At 40.0% G+C, this 17,060-nt stretch overlaps 2 protein-coding genes across 7 annotated transcripts; one reads left to right on the top strand and one right to left on the bottom strand.

Moving 5' to 3' along the window:
- The first annotated feature begins 126 nt into the window (after positions 1 to 126).
- On the top strand, positions 127 to 10,673 carry LOC141008335 (chloride anion exchanger-like). Of its 3 annotated transcripts, XM_073480649.1 has the most exons (19): positions 127 to 254; positions 402 to 541; positions 1,997 to 2,107; positions 2,297 to 2,457; positions 2,582 to 2,746; positions 4,011 to 4,163; positions 5,298 to 5,380; positions 5,752 to 5,899; positions 6,129 to 6,242; positions 6,415 to 6,492; positions 6,683 to 6,782; positions 6,891 to 6,993; positions 7,586 to 7,655; positions 7,734 to 7,826; positions 7,914 to 8,009; positions 8,108 to 8,329; positions 8,711 to 8,765; positions 8,864 to 9,000; positions 10,412 to 10,673. In XM_073480649.1, exons 1-19 carry the CDS (start codon positions 127 to 129, stop codon positions 10,430 to 10,432), a joined length of 2,178 nt encoding a protein of 725 aa, XP_073336750.1. In that variant the 3' UTR covers positions 10,433 to 10,673. The 3 variants fall into 3 exon arrangements, with proteins under 3 accessions (XP_073336750.1, XP_073336749.1, XP_073336748.1); XM_073480648.1 differs by lacking the exons at positions 127 to 254; positions 402 to 541 and adding an exon at positions 1,601 to 1,689 and having other exon boundaries at positions 8,864 to 8,992; XM_073480647.1 differs by lacking the exons at positions 127 to 254; positions 402 to 541 and adding an exon at positions 1,601 to 1,689.
- A 684-nt stretch (positions 10,674 to 11,357) lies between these two features.
- On the bottom strand, positions 11,358 to 15,578 carry cbll1 (Cbl proto-oncogene-like 1, E3 ubiquitin protein ligase). Of its 4 annotated transcripts, none has more exons than XM_073481174.1 (6): positions 15,483 to 15,578; positions 14,210 to 14,377; positions 13,485 to 13,591; positions 13,164 to 13,247; positions 12,932 to 13,005; positions 11,358 to 12,708 (listed from the first exon to the last, which is right to left on the bottom strand). In XM_073481174.1, the coding sequence occupies exons 1-6, from the start codon at positions 15,493 to 15,495 to the stop codon at positions 11,691 to 11,693; spliced, it is 1,464 nt and encodes a 487-aa protein (XP_073337275.1). In that variant the 5' UTR covers positions 15,496 to 15,578; the 3' UTR covers positions 11,358 to 11,690. The 4 variants fall into 4 exon arrangements, with proteins under 4 accessions (XP_073337275.1, XP_073337276.1, XP_073337274.1 ...); XM_073481175.1 differs by having other exon boundaries at positions 14,210 to 14,374; XM_073481173.1 differs by lacking the exon at positions 15,483 to 15,578 and adding an exon at positions 14,810 to 15,459 and having other exon boundaries at positions 14,228 to 14,374.
- Positions 15,579 to 17,060: the final 1,482 nt, after the last annotated feature.

Raw genomic sequence — 17,060 nt, 5'->3', positions numbered from 1 at the left:
CTCAGATCACAGATAAGATAACCGGATGCACAGCAGTGTATAAGGAAGCAACGGACAAAGGTTCTTTTAGGGATCTTTCTCCAGAACCTTTCATATTGTACTGGGATTGGATTCCTCGGCGTGAGGATGGCAACTTTGAGGAAACAATATGCGGTGGCCAGACCTGTGTACTCTGAGGACAGCTTTGCTGAAGATCATGAGAAAGTCTACAGAGTGCGCAAAACCATGCTTGACCACCTGAAAGATTATTTGACGTAAGTGAAGACATCAGGATTGTGGTCTTCGATTTGAATTTACAAAATAAATGTCTGAAAGGGGTTCGATGAAATTGTGTCACAGGTAAGTTCTTGAATGTTTTTGTAGACAAAGTGCAAGAGCCTTTTTATTTCTTTGAAATCCAGCTGTGATTCAAAACGTGCCAAGAATGCAGTGCTCTCTTTTCTGCCCATCATTGGCTGGATGAGGATCTACAGAGTTAAAGAGTGGCTGCTGGGTGATGTGGTGTCTGGAATCAGCACCGGACTGGTGGCCATTATGCAAGGTGAGGAGCAGGAGAACGAGGGCCTGAGTGTGAGGCTGCAGAGTCTAATCGTTACATCCAAAGCAACCAATACCACTGACTAACTTTATGAAGATATTGTGGCCATAGTTCCATGAGAAAAATGATGGTACGGACCACAGACTTATCCGTGCATCTATCATCCAGTTAGATACATCTGTTGTGATCATCACAGGATTTGCATTGTCAGAATACTGTCTAAGAAAGTAAATTGCTGACTTAGAAACACTGCATATGAATGTAACTTAAAGGGACTTGCAGAAAATATAAGAGCAAACGTGTGTTCATTATGAGCACCTACTAAATATGACAAAAAGGTGCTAAATACAATATAAACTATGCATAAGTAATAACAATATTGAGACAGAAAAAATGATTTTATTTTTACCTTTATTTATTAAATTTTTTTTCTATTGGTACTCTCTTACTTCTCTTCTTAGATCAGTATTTTAAATGATTACTGCCTATAGTATCAATTTTAAACAATGACGATTTATACGATATGACGTTTGTCAGATTGCATACTGATGTGTAGATGGTAACCAGACACTCCTTATCTTAAGAAAGCCTAATTTTGAAGTTTATGCCATAACCTGTATACAGTATTTTAGCAATGCTAGCAGCGTATACAGTAGGTATACAGAAACAGGACCCAAATGCAGACAGGGAAGCAGACAGACCCACAACAAAAAGTGAGCTTTAATGAAAGCTGAAACCCAGCCAAACCAAAATCTTAGATGAGATAAAACAAAAAGGCAGGTAAAAAGCTGGCAATGAAGTGATCCAGATAACAAACCATAAATCCAAGGGGAACAAATGCAGAACACAGGGAGCACACGAGGACTGAGAAAAGACACAGGAACACAGGATGAAGATAAGATGACAACAGGAGTGACGTGAGGACGAGAACTGAACAGACGAACCAACAGAGACTAAGTGAACAACACAGGCTTGAATACAAACTAAACTAACATGGGGATGAGGTGCAGCTGGAGAGACTCTGGAAACCAGGCAGCGCTAACAAGACTGATGTGAGACAGGTGTGGAGGATCAGTCAGTGTGTGGAGGAGCAGAGTAACACAGCAGAGGAGCAGAACAGTGATGAAATTATTCATTTGAGCCTGAAATTGGTATGGGTTGTCAGAAGTTGCTATCTTAAATATTTATTTGAAGATGATTTACAAAACAGCCTCAGAATTGAGCTCCAGATCACAAAAGTAAAACCATTATTTACACAACAAGTTTTTTATAAGCTTAAATGAACACATTTCTGTATTGTCCTTCATCACAAGTACAGATACTGACATATTTTCATACTCGTACTTGTAAAAAGCACATTGTCTGTACGAGATACGAGTCTTAGTCAAGCTCAACCCTGATAAAAAGTATCCATTGGGATGAATATTCATTCAGTTTGTTTCATTGTGGTCTCATCAGGACTGGCCTTCTCTCTGCTGGCCTCGCTGCCTCCGAGCTACGGCCTCTACACAGCTTTCTTCCCCATGCTAACATATTTCTTCCTGGGTACTTCAAGACACATATCTGTAGGTATGTCATGCAATGAAAATGAAAAAACACAATTTCTACATATTTTTCTGTACAAACATATACATAAACATATAGCTTAAAGAGGCCTGTTTGGAATTTATGGATGTTATTATTTTAACATGAGAAGATTAGATTTGATATGATACAGCTTAACAGTCTACCCACCCCTTCACACCCACCTTCATGTAGGCTCCTTCCCGGTCCTGAGCCTGATGATAGGAGCTGTGGTGACCCGTCTGGTCCCAGACGGCGGACCATCTGCCAACATCACTGGCTTCGAGGGCCTGAACATGACCCAGCAGAGAGTCCTAGTGGCCTCCTCTGTGACCTTCCTCACAGGGATTTTCCAGGTAAATGACCCTGTCTCCTTACCATATCGTGCCGTACCGTGCCATACCATGCGAGCGATTCTGCATATTCTAGGAAGGGATTTCCAACCAAGCTTCCTTTCTCTCATTTTTCTGTCCCATGCAGCTTGCCATGGGTCTTCTGCAGGTGGGCTTTATTGTCATGTACCTGTCTGACACTCTGGTATCTGGCTTCACCACTGCAGCTGCTGTCCACATCCTGGTGTCCCAGCTCAAGTTTGTATTAGGGCTGGTTGTCCCAGGCATCAGTGGACCACTGTCTATCATATATGTAAGTCCAGGATGGATCTGAAAGTTGTTATTGTCTATAGTTATACTGTCAATTTTGAGGTTAGCAGGATCTTTTTTAAAGGATGAGTTTGGGCCTACATTCAGGGAAATTTATTTAGACATTTTCTTGTCAAGAATTAGATAAGAAGATCGATACCACCTTTAAAAATGTGTGTTAAATACTGTCTAAAGCTACTGCCAGCTAGTTAGCTTAGCTTAGCACAAGGACTGGAAATGGGAAAAAGCTAGCCTGACTCTGTTTTAAGGTAACAAAATCTACCTACCTGTCAAGGATATGTTCTTAGTTAAATAAAGGTTTCCAAGAAAACTACAAAAGATATATGTACAAAGACAGGAACATCAAGGCACATGACAGAGAAATCTTCAAAATAAACAGGAAACAAAACAAAAAGACAGAAAATGACATTAACCTCTAAAATTCACTAACATCTTATATCTTGTTTGTTTAATCTGTGGTTTTAATGCTAAGCTAAGCTAACTGGCTGTTTACCTTGTAGACGTGAAAATGGTGTCGATCTTCTAACTCAGGGCAAGAAAGTGAATTAGCATATTCTATACTTCCCTAAATATTGAATTATTCCTTTAAAAGTAGGAAACTAGGCTTATGTTTTAGAACGCAAACTTTCATGGCATTTGTCTCCATCCTCTGAAAAAGCGTTTGTTGAGCAGTAGTTTCTCTCCTCGAGAAACAGGTGGTAACACTTTTTCATAGTGCAAGCATAACAATGTAGCTAGCTTAGACTGGCAGTTAGCTAGTTAGCTGTTAGCTTAAACTTTTAAATGGTCAGTTTACCCATAGTAAGACAATGTAACGTAGATGAGTTCTACATTTTTCAATTTCATTTGTCATTTTTTTCTAAAATTACTGATTTTCTTTTTCTTTTTTTCATAAGCTTTACGATATTTATGTCCTCCTCTCTTACCGCTTGACTTAAGCAACATTATAGATGCACACAGTTCTTTGGCATTGCCTGCAGAGGTGTAACTCAACCAGTGAGCTGACTGTACAGCAGTAGCCTTAGTATTTATGAGACAATTATTTCATGAGTAATTCAGAAGAACATGAATTATTGTCAATCGGGACTGGATATGCGTACATTTATTTTTATTTATGTGGCCTTTTTTATGATTTCTGTCCTGTCTTCATACAGTTTGCCTTGGAATTTTGCCTTACTTGAAGTGTGACATAAAACTTAATATGACTTAATCATGCTCGAAGTAGTGCATTTGCTTCTTTTGCACAGACCCTCGAGAAGATCTTTGTCCAGATCACCTCCACCAACATCTGCGACCTGGTGATGTCCATCGTCATCATGGTGATAGTGTTCATTGTGAAAGAGATGAATGACATGTACAAAGCCAAGCTGCCTGTTCCCATCCCCATAGAGGTTATCATGGTGAGATAAACCTGTTTGATAAACCACCAGTGTGTGGTGACGTGGTCAAAACCCTTGCCTATTGTAGCATTCAAGGAAGCTCTAAAACCAGGGATTTGAGTTGTTTGTCATCAAGTGTTCTTTAAGAATCAAACCTAGATCAGATAAATTGTCCTGTGAGTTTCGTTCATTTAAACTGTGCTGTTGATCAGCCAACCCTCAAGTCTTAGATGTTAGAAGTTGGCCTCATTTCATTATGCTACGGAAGCCCTAAAGGGCCATGCATTCATACATTTTATTTCCTCCGTTTTTCCGAGATAACGAGTTAATTTCATTTGTTTTCTCGAGATCTCAAATTATTATCTCGAAATAACAAGAGATAACGAGATAATTTTCTCGAGATCTCGAGATAATTATCTCGTTATCTCGAGAAAACAAAGTTTCGTTATCTCGAGATCTCGAGAAAATTATCTCGCTTTGTTTTCTCGAGATAACGAGATAATTTTCTCGAGATAACAAAACTTTGTTTTCTCGAGATAACGAGATAATTTTCTCGAGATAACGAAACTTTGTTTTCCCGAGATAACGATATAATTAATTTGAGATCTCCTCATTAACTACATAGCTGGTTGGCTATGTAGTTAATGACGACATCAGGCTCACTTAGATTGCGCCGCCAATATAGCTGAACCTTGCTAACCGTCTTTTTAGATTACGCACACTAATGTGTATATTATCTGTAATAGCAAGGCATAATGCTATTTCAGCCTGTGTCAGGCCTTGATTGAAAACATATGTGACGTGGTGATCGATATGCTCCTGCTCCTCTGACATTGCTACACTGAATGATGTTTCCTGCAATGATTTAATATACTACACTATCGTTTATTTCAAGATCTTGAAAAAATTATCCCGTTATCTCGGGAAACGGCAGTTGTTATTTCGAGATAATAACTCGAGATCTCGAGAAAACAAATGAAATTAACTAGTTATCACGGGAAAACGGAGGAAATAAAATGTATGAATGCATGGCCCTTTAGGGCTTCCGTATTATTCACACCCGTGCAAGTTAATTTTAAACCATAATTGAAACCAAAAGGTGCCCATGCTTACAGTGTAACATGTACAACTGTCATGTGTATCTTCTATTCACAGACTATCATAGCTTGTGGGGTGTCCTATGGCTTAAACTTCAAGGAAAGATACGGTATTGACATTGTCGGCAAAATGGTCAGTGGGTAAGTTTCAAGTTCTGCATGTATATCAGTAGATTAAAGGACCAAATCAAGCTGGCTGCTGTTTTGTCAGGTACAGTAATTTAGATCCAGTGATGGAAAAAACTCCTTTACCCTGACCTTACTTCAATAAGGGGCCCCAACTAGTCACTGCTGGAGTCAGAAGCTAAAAAGGCTAGAAAGCACTGGTTTAATCATTCACAGGGTCATATATTTTATAAGCTTGTTATACTGTATGCTTTTTATGTACGATCTTCACATGAAAAGCAGTTGAGCAGAAGTACAAGTAGCATAAAATGGAAATACCCCAACATGTAACATACACATAACATCATGTCCTTTAAATGCACCATTAAAACTCAATCATCTTTCAGGTATGAGGCTCCCATTGCGCCTGATATGCAAGTGTTCCAGGAGAGTGCTGTGGAGGCCTTTCCTATAGCCATAGTGGGGTTTGCAGTTGCGTTCTCTGTGGCCAAAGTCTACTCTATCAAACATGATTACACCATCGATGGGAACCAGGTGAGTTAACACAGGCAACACTGTCTGTCTTCGCCTGACTCTCAGAGGAAAAACAGTTAATCGGTTACTGATATAAAGGGAGTGCGTGTTTGCGGCTCCTCGTAATTTTGTTATGAAGATATAAAGTTACAGTAAATATTGCTTTTATTTCATGGTCGGCTGTGTAAAAAGGCAGGTCAAACAGAATCATTCAAGTCAAAAACTTAACTTTCCATTAATTCCTTCCCAGGAGCTCATTGCATTTGGGGTTAGCAACATATTTGGTGCAAGCTTCAGGTCGTTTGCAGCCAGCACTGCACTCTCCAGGTCGGCTGTGCAGGAGAGCTCAGGAGGCAAAACACAGGTCAGAAAAACAAATCTCAACATCGACAGCATCCGTTTCCTGGATCACAAACTTTTACTAGACGCAGATATTTTTGTCTCCAAAAAGATTTATTGTAATATCGCTTTACAATCTAGTTTCTATTACACCTATGGCATGTTAAAATGAAACATTAACTTACTTCCACATGCAGATTGCAGGGCTGATCTCGGCCATGATGGCAATGATTGTAACTGTGGCACTCGGCTTCCTGCTGGAGCCGCTTCCAACGGTGAGACTCATCTCTGTAATGTAACAACTCCTGCCAGTATGTTAATGTTCCTCATCTGGAGAGAGAGTGTTTGAAATGTTTCTGTCATGTTGATTCTCATATGAGGAAAGCTCAGTTGTGATTTACATCTTGTAGTCTTAAAAAAAGCTGTATTTCTTATACATATTCTATATATTTGACTTCACTCCAGTCTGTCTTGGGGGCATTGGTCATCGTCAACCTGAAGGGAATGCTGATGCAGTTCAGAGAAATCCCATACTTGTGGAGGCGGGACAAACCAGAATGTGTAGGTGTTCAAAATGTCTTGTTTTTCACTGCCAAAACTAAGATGTACTGTGTTTACTTGGCCCAGTATATTCTCTTTCCGTGTTTGACCTCAGGTGTTTGTCTGCAGGTAGTGTGGGTGGGAACATGTCTGGGTGCCACCCTGCTGGGACTGGATATCGGTCTGGCGGTGGGCTTGGGGGTGGAGCTGCTCACTGTCATCTTCAGGACTCAATTGTAATAATACTTATATTTTATGACATCTGATGTAATTTTCGTAATATGCAAAGTGACTGAGGATATATTGAGAAAGTTATGGATTTAAGATAAGAAAAGATAAGATAAGATAATCCTTTATTGATCACCAGAGGGGAACTTCAAGTGTTGCAGCAGCACTAAAAAAGGACAACTACCGAAAAATGTCAATTCAGTAATCATCTACTCACTCAAGTTGGGTGAAGTTTCGTAGTCCACAAAACATTCCTGGAGCATTCTCCAAACATTAAATGGCTCTATACAGCTTGTCCGGTGTATTCCAAGTCTCCTGTAGCCCAGAGATCCAAAATGGACTTGAAAATACATAATTTACACCCTTTTTAAAGCCAAAATGTTCACTATAGCTGCTAAGCTCATAGTGTTCAGCAGCCCATCAGAAGTGGGCGCACCAGCCCGGCAACATGGCGAGGGTGTAAATAACGTCTTTCCAAATCTACTAGGACTTCTAGGACTATGGTGGCTAGACACAAAAGGCACTTAAGTAACAAAATTGACCTCAAATAATAAAAAGTTTAAAATATATTTTTAAAGATTATCATTCATTTATTTCTAGCCCTCGCTGTTCTGTCCTGGCTAACATCCCAGGGACCGACCTCTACAGAGATCGTAAAGATTACCTGAACGTGAGTATCTTCAATGAAATCAAATAAACTTAACACAACCAAATCACATTTGTTTCATGATGACGCTTCCCCTCTCAGATTTTCGAACCAAAGGGAGTAAAGATCTTCAGGATACCCTCGCCTCTCTTCTTCGCCAATATTGAGTTCTTCAAGGACAAACTTGTAGAAGCTGTACGTGCGACACATCCACTCTGCTTCAGTTTGCTTTTCCCAGAAAATAGATGTGCATGAACATAATGCCAACAATTGGTTTTCCAGGTTGGGTTTAACCCTCTGAGGGTTTTGAGGAAAAGGAACAAAGCTTTCAGAAAGATCAAGAAACTGCTGCAGAAAAACAGTGATGATATTACTGAGGTGAGACCTCAGATATACTAAAAATGGCTGCATCAGTGAGTGATTCAAAGTTTTTTGGAGAAAAGCCTTAAGCTGCCTTTCCTACATCTGTCAAACAGAAAGGCCTGAGGGATTTATTCAGCCAGCCGACTGATGAATCTGAAATGAAGACGGATGAGCTGGATCTGTCCATCGACCTCAAGGACCTTCCTTTCCGGATGGACTGGAACGCTGAGCTTGCAGCGAACATGAGTGTTCCCAGAGTGGACATCCACAGCCTGATCCTGGACTTCGCTGCCGTCTCCTTCCTGGACATCTCTGCTCTGAAGGGGCTCAAAATGGTAAGCAGTCACTCAATACAGTCACTTAATACATGCTTGTGCTAGTGAAACTGAGAATATATATATGTAAATATATATATATATATATATATATATATATATATATATATATATATATATATATATATATATATATATATATAGTCATCCAGGTCATGGTAAATCTAAGTGCTGTATAGTAGGCAACTGGACGTTTCAGTTTGTTGAAGACGTTTCACCTCTCATCCAAGAGGCTTCTTCAGTTCTACCTAACTGGAGGGGAGTTGCGGGCTTTTAAACTCTGTGTGGGAGTGTCCTTACAGAGTTGTTAAGGACACATGTGAGCTTCATGTGTTCATTATAATAAAAATTCTCATATAAAACTGACTGTATTCTCTACAGGTACTCAAAGACTTCACCCGTATCGATGTGGATGTTTACATTGTTTCTTGTGATGGTGAGTTTCATTAGTATTTCTTTAAAGCAGAACATCCTACAATCAGTAATGAAATATTGCCTGTAAAAACCCATAACATGCCACTCACGTGTTGACAGTGTACATCCTGGAGAAACTACACAGCTGTATGTTCTTCGATGATGAGATTCAGACCTCCATTTTCTTCCCAACCCTTCATGATGCCATGCTGCATGTTCTGGAACAACACGGGGAGGGCAAACATAAAGGCACGGTGGTAATGAAAACTATTATTCTTTCTGCACTGTGCTTCTGTGTATATGTGCTTAGTTCTCTTGACAAGACAAAAATACATTATTCAAATATTGGCCAAGAGAAGCCTCAGTGTTCATAATGACCCACAGTACAAAAGTGTTATGAATCATGGGACATAAAATATCAGAGGAAAGGTCATTATAATCAAAATCTCATTCCCTCAATTAGATGAGAGGTATGGAAGATTTTAAATAAAAACAATTTAAAGAAATAAAGTGAAATTCATATTGTAATATGTATTTTGTTTAATGCATGCATAATTAAATGATAATCATGATAAAAGCACTATTATTTAGCTTTCTGTCTTAAATATCTGATTCAATTGTTTTTGATTGTGGCGTGAACAGAAAACAATTAAAAATATTTTATATAACATTTATAATATATTTATATATATTCAATATTGTCCAGCAGAGGGCAGTAAAGACCTGCCAAAACTGAATGGCTTATCTCTGTGGAACATGAACGTGCTAAAAAAAGTTCAGTTCTTGCAGTTACTTCTTGTACAGATGTCTTCCTTCTATATGGCAAAGCTAAAGGAAGGGTCAGGAGGTCATCAAAAACATTATGACTAATCCGCTGAGGACCATGAATTTCCACAGATGTCCTGCGTTAGACCAGTGTAAAAGGGCCGATGGTCTGAACACTGCCGTCCTTAAGCAATGCAGAAGCAACACTAACGTACACTGATTAGCCACAGTATTGAAACCACTGACAGGTGAAGTGAATAACATTGTTCATTTCTTTACAATAATTTTCTGCTGAGTCCTGTCATTAATGTGAATGTAACCACCCACCCAAACAACACTGCAGTACATTACACCCCCTCATGGCAACGGCTAATGCCAGATAATCAATATTATTCACTTCACCTGTTAGTCATTTGGATGTTGTGGGTGATTGTTGTATAGTGTTTAGAATGTTACATTAGTTGTTACAGACAGCACAACAGTTCTTCTGAAAAGCAGAACTTTGACCCTGATTCTCATCTGCTTTTTCACTGTGCAGAATAAAGTTACTTCAATGTTGATTTTTACAATAACTTGTTGTAAAAAGGAATGGATATTAAAGATATCTCTTGTACAGTTATAACTCTATTGCATTATACATAGAAATAGAATAAAATCCCCATGGAAACTTCTTGAAACAACATATCTAAGCTGGGTATATCGGGGCCATTCATGTCGTCACACCAAAAACTTTAACAAACAACAAAAACAAAATTAAAGGGTAATCAAATGATCAAAATACATACAGCAGGACCAGAGATTTCACCTCATTTAGACTATGCATTCTTCTTCCTGTTCAGAAACCTGGTACTTCACCGCTATTTCAACGCTGAAATGTATTTACTTTTTTTTGCTTTTTTGCAGTTAACTGATACCAAACTCTAGAAAAGCAACGGTCTCCAGGAAGATTCCTTCAACAAAACCATTCAACCACAGATCACAGAATTTCTGTTAAATATACCACAACGTAATATTTTGTATATTTAGATTTACAGCCATAAAGACATCTTGAGTTTTGTTTTGAAAAGCTGTTTTGGTAAAATTCTATTAAAGTTCACCATGTGATTTTTATATCCAGAATTTGTTGTCACAGGACTTGTTACACTCTACTGTAGTGCCCTTTTTCATACTGTTTGATAAATACAATATATTTTTAAAGATTAAATAATGAAATCATTAAGGGTAACAAATGGTGTTATGTGTTCATTATGTCTATCAAATGCATCTTATATCATCTTTGAAAATCTGTGGCATCTAGATGGTTAAAAACCAGCCCTCATTCAGAGTATCTGCAAGATTTTATTTTTTCACAGCCCCTGAACCCAAGCTACATTTAGATAAACAAAACTGGAAAAACTAAGGTGTCACTGCACCTCCAATATTGAGGGTGTGTAATGAGAGATCAGTGTCCGATTGAAAAGAGAATAACTTAATATTGAAAGTTTGTACGGGATAAAATGACCCAAAGATAAACAGCAAGTATCATAATCCCTGATAAACAGGAAAAATGGCCTTAGTGTTTACTACACCAAACTGGAGAAAACAGAGAGCTTGAGAGGAATTACTACCGCAACCTGAGGACAAGAGCTTCGAATGAACCAGACACAGCAAAGTGACTTCAAAAGTAACACACATTTGGTTATTGCCAAGTGTCTTCCTTCCTAAAAACCTGTTTTAATCACCAAAAGTAAAATGTCTTCTTAAAAAGCTTAAGCGGTTTTATCACTAACTGTTGTTCTTCAGAACCTACAAAGCAAACAAATAGCTAGTTATCATTCATCAGTCAAGTTAAACAAAGATGAGATGCAACTCTGCTGTTAAAAATTTATTGAGACATAGTTGGCGTCTTTCAATGTACAGTACATATGCATGAAATTAGCTGACATATATACAGAAATATTTACCATACGCTATTAAAAAAAAAAAAAAAGGGACATTCCTGCTCTTTACCAAGTCTATTGTTTGTTCAGCAGGAGGTTCAGAACACGTAACTAAAATGTGCAGCACATACACATTTGCTTTGGGGCAGTTTTATCAAAATGAAAGTCCTACATCCTGTAACCCTGAGGTTTACTATCACATTATGCAGACAAGTGGTGTGGAACAGAATGACTGACTGTTGCCCGTTCATTCAGTTGGCAGTTTACTGGTAATAAGGTCGGTAGCGGCCCTGATCTGGGTGGTGCGGTCCAGGCATCTGGCCCTGGGGAGGAGGACCCTGCATTCGTGGCGGTGGGGGCCCTCTCGGAGCGGGCCACATCCCAGGACTGAGCCCTCCTGGCTGGCTGAAAGGGGGACTGAGTGTGCCCTGGTCTTCAGGGAACTGCTGCATGGAGTTGGGGTTGTAATGATGAGGTGGGGGTTGGTTGACAGGGGGGCCACTGTGTTGTGGTGGAGGACCTGGGGGCGGATGGTTCATATAGGGGGGCATCTGGCCCATGATGTGCCCTGGTGGTGGAGTGATTGGTGGGGGAGCTGTGGACATGGGGGGAGGTGGGGCCTGGTTGTACACCATGTGTGGTGTCCCAGAGCCCTGGGGAGGATGCTGCATGGGGTGGCTGATAGGAGGCGGCGGTGGAGGTGGGGGGCCAAAGTGCTGCTGCGGTGGTGCCATCATGTGGTGAGAGTGGGACACTACGGGTGGCTGGCCAGGATATTCCCCGGGGTGGTGGTGGGGGGGCTGACCAGGGCCTGGCCCACCAGAGTGGGAGTCCCGAGACGAAGAGGAGTCATCTTGAATGGGCACAGTGATGAGATTGCTGTGTTTACGGGTTGTTACCGTGGCAATGCGGAATGTCTCAGGGCCAAGAGCGGAGGCTGGTGGCGGGGCTTCATGACCGGAGGGTGGGGGCGGCTGACTATAGGGGTCATGACTGCTGTGCTGAAGTGGGTTGGGGAGGTGAACATGGTTCTTGGGTAAGTGAGGGGGAGGCACACGGAACCGGTCAGGGACATCGGACGCAGGGGGCAGGTGCACGGGCTCCTGGCGGCCAGTGGAAGACTTGGCTTGCCTCATGTGGCGGTGGTTGACATGGGCCTGCAGGTCACGCTGAGACAGGTAGGTGCGCTTGCATCCCGGCACAACACTGCACATGTAGAGAGATCCACGCTGGCACTGCTCGATGCGCTGCACCGGGTCTGTGCAGTTGTACAAGGTGAGGCTGTAAACACAGGGACAAAAGCTCAGAACACACAGCAGTAACAAACCTCTGAGGAGCCACTTTACGAAATGCTACATATTCTTTTATGCAAAATACAGCCACATTAGGTTCAGTGAATATTTTAAAAATACTTGTTATCTTGTACTAATAATTAAGGCTGTTAAAACTGAGGATTTCAATATTCAATACAATACATTTCAGCAGTTAAATGTCGAGAGCTCACCCAGGGCACATCTTCTCTCCTTTCTTCTCATGAAGAAAAGCACAGTCGTAGCAGAAAACATGTTTGCATGGGATCTAAAAAGTTAGGAGGAGAAGTAATTAAAGTTACATATGAACATTTTCTCTGTGGCTGCCTGCAGAGAAAGGTCAGTTCAAAAAAGGACAACATATTAATAATCCTAAATATTGATCCCCAGAGGAGGGAATCAGTACATATTACATACATTACATACCATCCGTCCATATAGCTGGATAGGAAGACCACATTTATCACAAAAGTGAATTGGTACTTCATCCCGTTCTCCAATCAAATTTAACTGTTGAAAAAAGCAACAAAAAAAAAGTTAACTACCATTAAAACACACTTCTATACTTATATTACTTAATATGGTGCTCTGATAACTGATGAGTCATCAGACTTTTCTGATTGTCTGGAGGAGACATATCCTGCACTGTGTGTCAGATATCAGTGAGGAAGAGAGTGTTTGTCATTAATATCCATCTGAAACACTGTATGTGCTGTTCAGTTGTTTCACTCCCTACAGCTTATGTACCTTATAGTCCCAAAACAGTGGCTGGGGGAATCTCCTCTGACTGCCAAACACATCACCAGATTTAGCGCCACAGTCGAACCGCTCCTCCTGCTTGAAGCCAAAGTTATCTGTCACACATAAAAGACAAGTATTAATGATGCAGTGCAGAAAAACAGACCGCTTTAAAACCCAGATAAGTGGCAATTAAGCAGTCTAATTCAATTCTCCTTGAAGCAGTGACCAAGGCCTTCAATAGGGCTGGGACCAATTGTCAATTTATAGATAATTATAGTTCTGAATTTGGTGCTGCATAACCAGAGAAAACAGAGGAAAAGGGGCTGTGGTATAGCCCTTTCTAAAAGGTAGAAAATCTACAACAACCACAATGCACTGCACTGCGCTGAGTTGGACCAATATACACCCATGCTGATGGGTGCAGGTTGAGTGATGCTTGGTTTAGGCTCAGAGTATGTTTTGAACTCAGGCATAGTTGTTACAACAGCCTAAAATTGACCAGATGATGCGTCTTGAGTAGGGTGCGCTTGGTGCAGGCAAAATAGAGAATTGTTTAACATTGTTCATTTGCATATACTACCAACATTGTAGTGGTACAATGCTGGTTGAAAATCTGGAAAGTTCCTGTAAACTTTAAATACGAACATGTTTGAATCCCAATTAGAGTGCTTTCTTTTAGGGTCCTTAAAACGCAGTGCTAAGAGGCACGGTGTACTGCAGACTGTGCCTACCATCTTCGCCAGCCTCACTTTTAGATGGCCTGCTGCTCGGCCTCTGGGTGCGCGGCTGAGGTTTGCTCCTTAGGGGCTGCTTGGATATGAGCTTGATGGGGATTCGTCTGCGAACATCTGGGCCACCCAAACTCCCAGAGCCGTCGCTTCCTTGAAGATCATTGTCTGCTGGGAACAAAGGCAATGTAGAAAAACTCACTGTGCTTTTTAGGGACTATAGTGCTGATAGTCTAAAACATCTAAATGCTTTCATATAAATATCCCACAAAACTATACAACAAGGAGACGCCAACATGTTGCTGAACCCAGTTGATATATTTTTTTAAATGATGAGTACATAACTTAGATGAATAGCAGAAAGGGTGAAATTGGACTGAATGTGTGGTTTCTTGTGATGTTTGGTGTAAAAATGACTGAAAAACAGCCTTATATGGAGGCAGACTTGCGTTAAAAAAGATGCTAGAAGCCAGGATGTGCACCGTGACAGGGCATGCAATGGTGGCCCCTGCCCTGTCAACAATGGTTAAATTACATCATAGATCATCAACTCCTTATTTTGCTGGAAATGTTACAGAGGGGACACGTTAAGAAAATATTCACTGACAAAACCCTCACGGTTGTGGTAGCCAAGAATGACACATTCAAAGTTGGTCACGTCTGATAACTTTGAGTGACCAGTTAGCTTAATGTTATCAAATCGAAAGTCATCTGTCATCTTAGCTGTCAGGCCTTTAAGACTACGAGCCAAAATGCTAAGAAAAACTCAAACACTCCAGCAAATATTGAGAATGACGGCCATTAGTTATTCCAGCATTTAGAACATCTTAACTAGCTTAGTTAGCACTGTGCTAACGTTTATCATGTAGCTAGCTAGCATTCGCGCCCCAACCGAATAGCAGCTTGCGGCCAGTCACGCCTCCTAACAAGTGGAAAATATAATGTTTGCCATTTAATATCGCGACTGAGTAAAATCATTTGCCACATTGCATGTGAACTTATAGATTTACTTTGAACTTAACGTTAACTTTTGGTGAACACAAGTGCTCTAGCGTTACTAAGTCACTCGCCTGTTTTTAGCTAACAGTAGCCTAGACCATGCTAGCTTTGACGGTGCTGTACAAGATAACAGGGCGCCGTAGATAACCCGTCTAGTGAGAATGTGTTATGTCGTTATCTGAGAGGCTGGTACAACAACAACCAGAACTTCGTGGTGAACAAATATATCCCATAAAAGTAGTTTGCTGATGTCGGCCCTGCTGGGCAATTTGCTTACCGCTTTGGTCCATGATCCAACGAGTGAACACAATGCATTGTGGGAAAAAGGAGGTGAAGAGAGAGGAAAGGAAAGAGAGGAAGGAAGTAAATAAATGGGGAGAAGGTCGCTAAGAGTGAGTGAAGAGAAAAGTTCAGGAACAAGAAAAAACAATAGAAAAATCACAGATTTCAGAATAAGAGGTAATTTATCAATCATTGCTAATATAAATATGTAATAGTTTAGGCTCAGTTAGTGTAATATTTACAGATGCTGCTGGTAATAAATTACTTTCTAAAAGAATGAAAAATCACACAGACATGACTTTTTGACAGTGTTACAAGTGAAGGAGTTTTTCTGCATTCATATAACACATAAAAACATCACATAACACATCACTAATAATTTCTCAGCTGTGGATCAAAAATAGGCTATTGTAATAAATCACTTTAAACTCTGATATAGGCCTATGAAGCAAGGGAGTTTATATTTTATATGCCATTTAATTCTTAAATGTGACATTTAATCACTTTTAAATACTTTCAAATCTTTTACTTTGAAAACCATCCTTCTGAGTTTAGTTCAGTGCTATTAATTCAGTGATATACATTTTAACATTTGGTTTAAATTTCACAATTAGGTATTTGGTTTCTCATAAAATCCAAATAATTACAGGCCTCCTGGGCCTCAAAAGTCTTTTTATGGATATTTGTCATTATTGACATTTTCTTGAATTAAAAAAAAAAAAAATTTATCAATACAGAAAATAAATGGTGAGTGCTGCCATTGAAACACCTCACCTTGAAATCCACTTCACCTAGAAAAAATATTTTGTGACTGTCTGTCCTGATAACCTGCCAAATGTAGTCCGCTGTGCTAAACTAGGCTACTTGTTACATAAAATGAAATATTGAGAATGTGACCATGTGGTTTTCTAGCCTATACATGATGTGCTAATGTATACAATTTAGACAGTATAATATACATGTATAATATTAGAGGTAAGGTACGGTGGCCCTCAAGTGCAAATCGCAACAGCAAATGGGAAAACACAACCTTGTTAATTTAATGTCCAATTTGTTGTGTTTTGTTATTTGCTGTTGTGTTTTGTTGTTTGCTGTTTTGTTTTGTTATTTGCTGTTGTGTTTTGTTGTTTGCTGTTTTGTTTTGTTATTTGCTGTTGTGTTTTGTTGTGTTCTTATTTGCTGTGTTCCTATTTTCCGTTGTGTTTTTCTATTTGCCACACTTCAGGGCTGACATGAGGCTCAGCTACACCCTCGATGAAGCCACTCAGTGCTCGCCCTGTATGGAACATTTATTATGTCTATTTAAATGGGACCAAACAATGAAATGAAGCAAAAAGTACATACAAAATACTTCTCCTATTTACACAAAATACATACGTTTTAGTGTAGTTACGCCTTTACAATAACACAAAAGGGTAGGCCCCCATAAGTGCATAAAAGAAGTGATATCTATCTCTGTAGAGACCTTAATAATTGTATATAATGTAGTTAGACAGCCGTGTCGCACTGTCGCATCAGTCAGTACTCCTAAATGCTTTCCTGAGCTCAGTGCACAGCCCGGAGTCAATGCGCG

This window comes from Pagrus major, chromosome 14, assembly GCF_040436345.1.
Source record: "Pagrus major chromosome 14, Pma_NU_1.0".
NCBI classification, from domain to species: Eukaryota; Metazoa; Chordata; class Actinopteri; order Spariformes; family Sparidae; genus Pagrus; species Pagrus major.
This window is presented reverse-complemented; position numbering and strand designations above follow the sequence as displayed.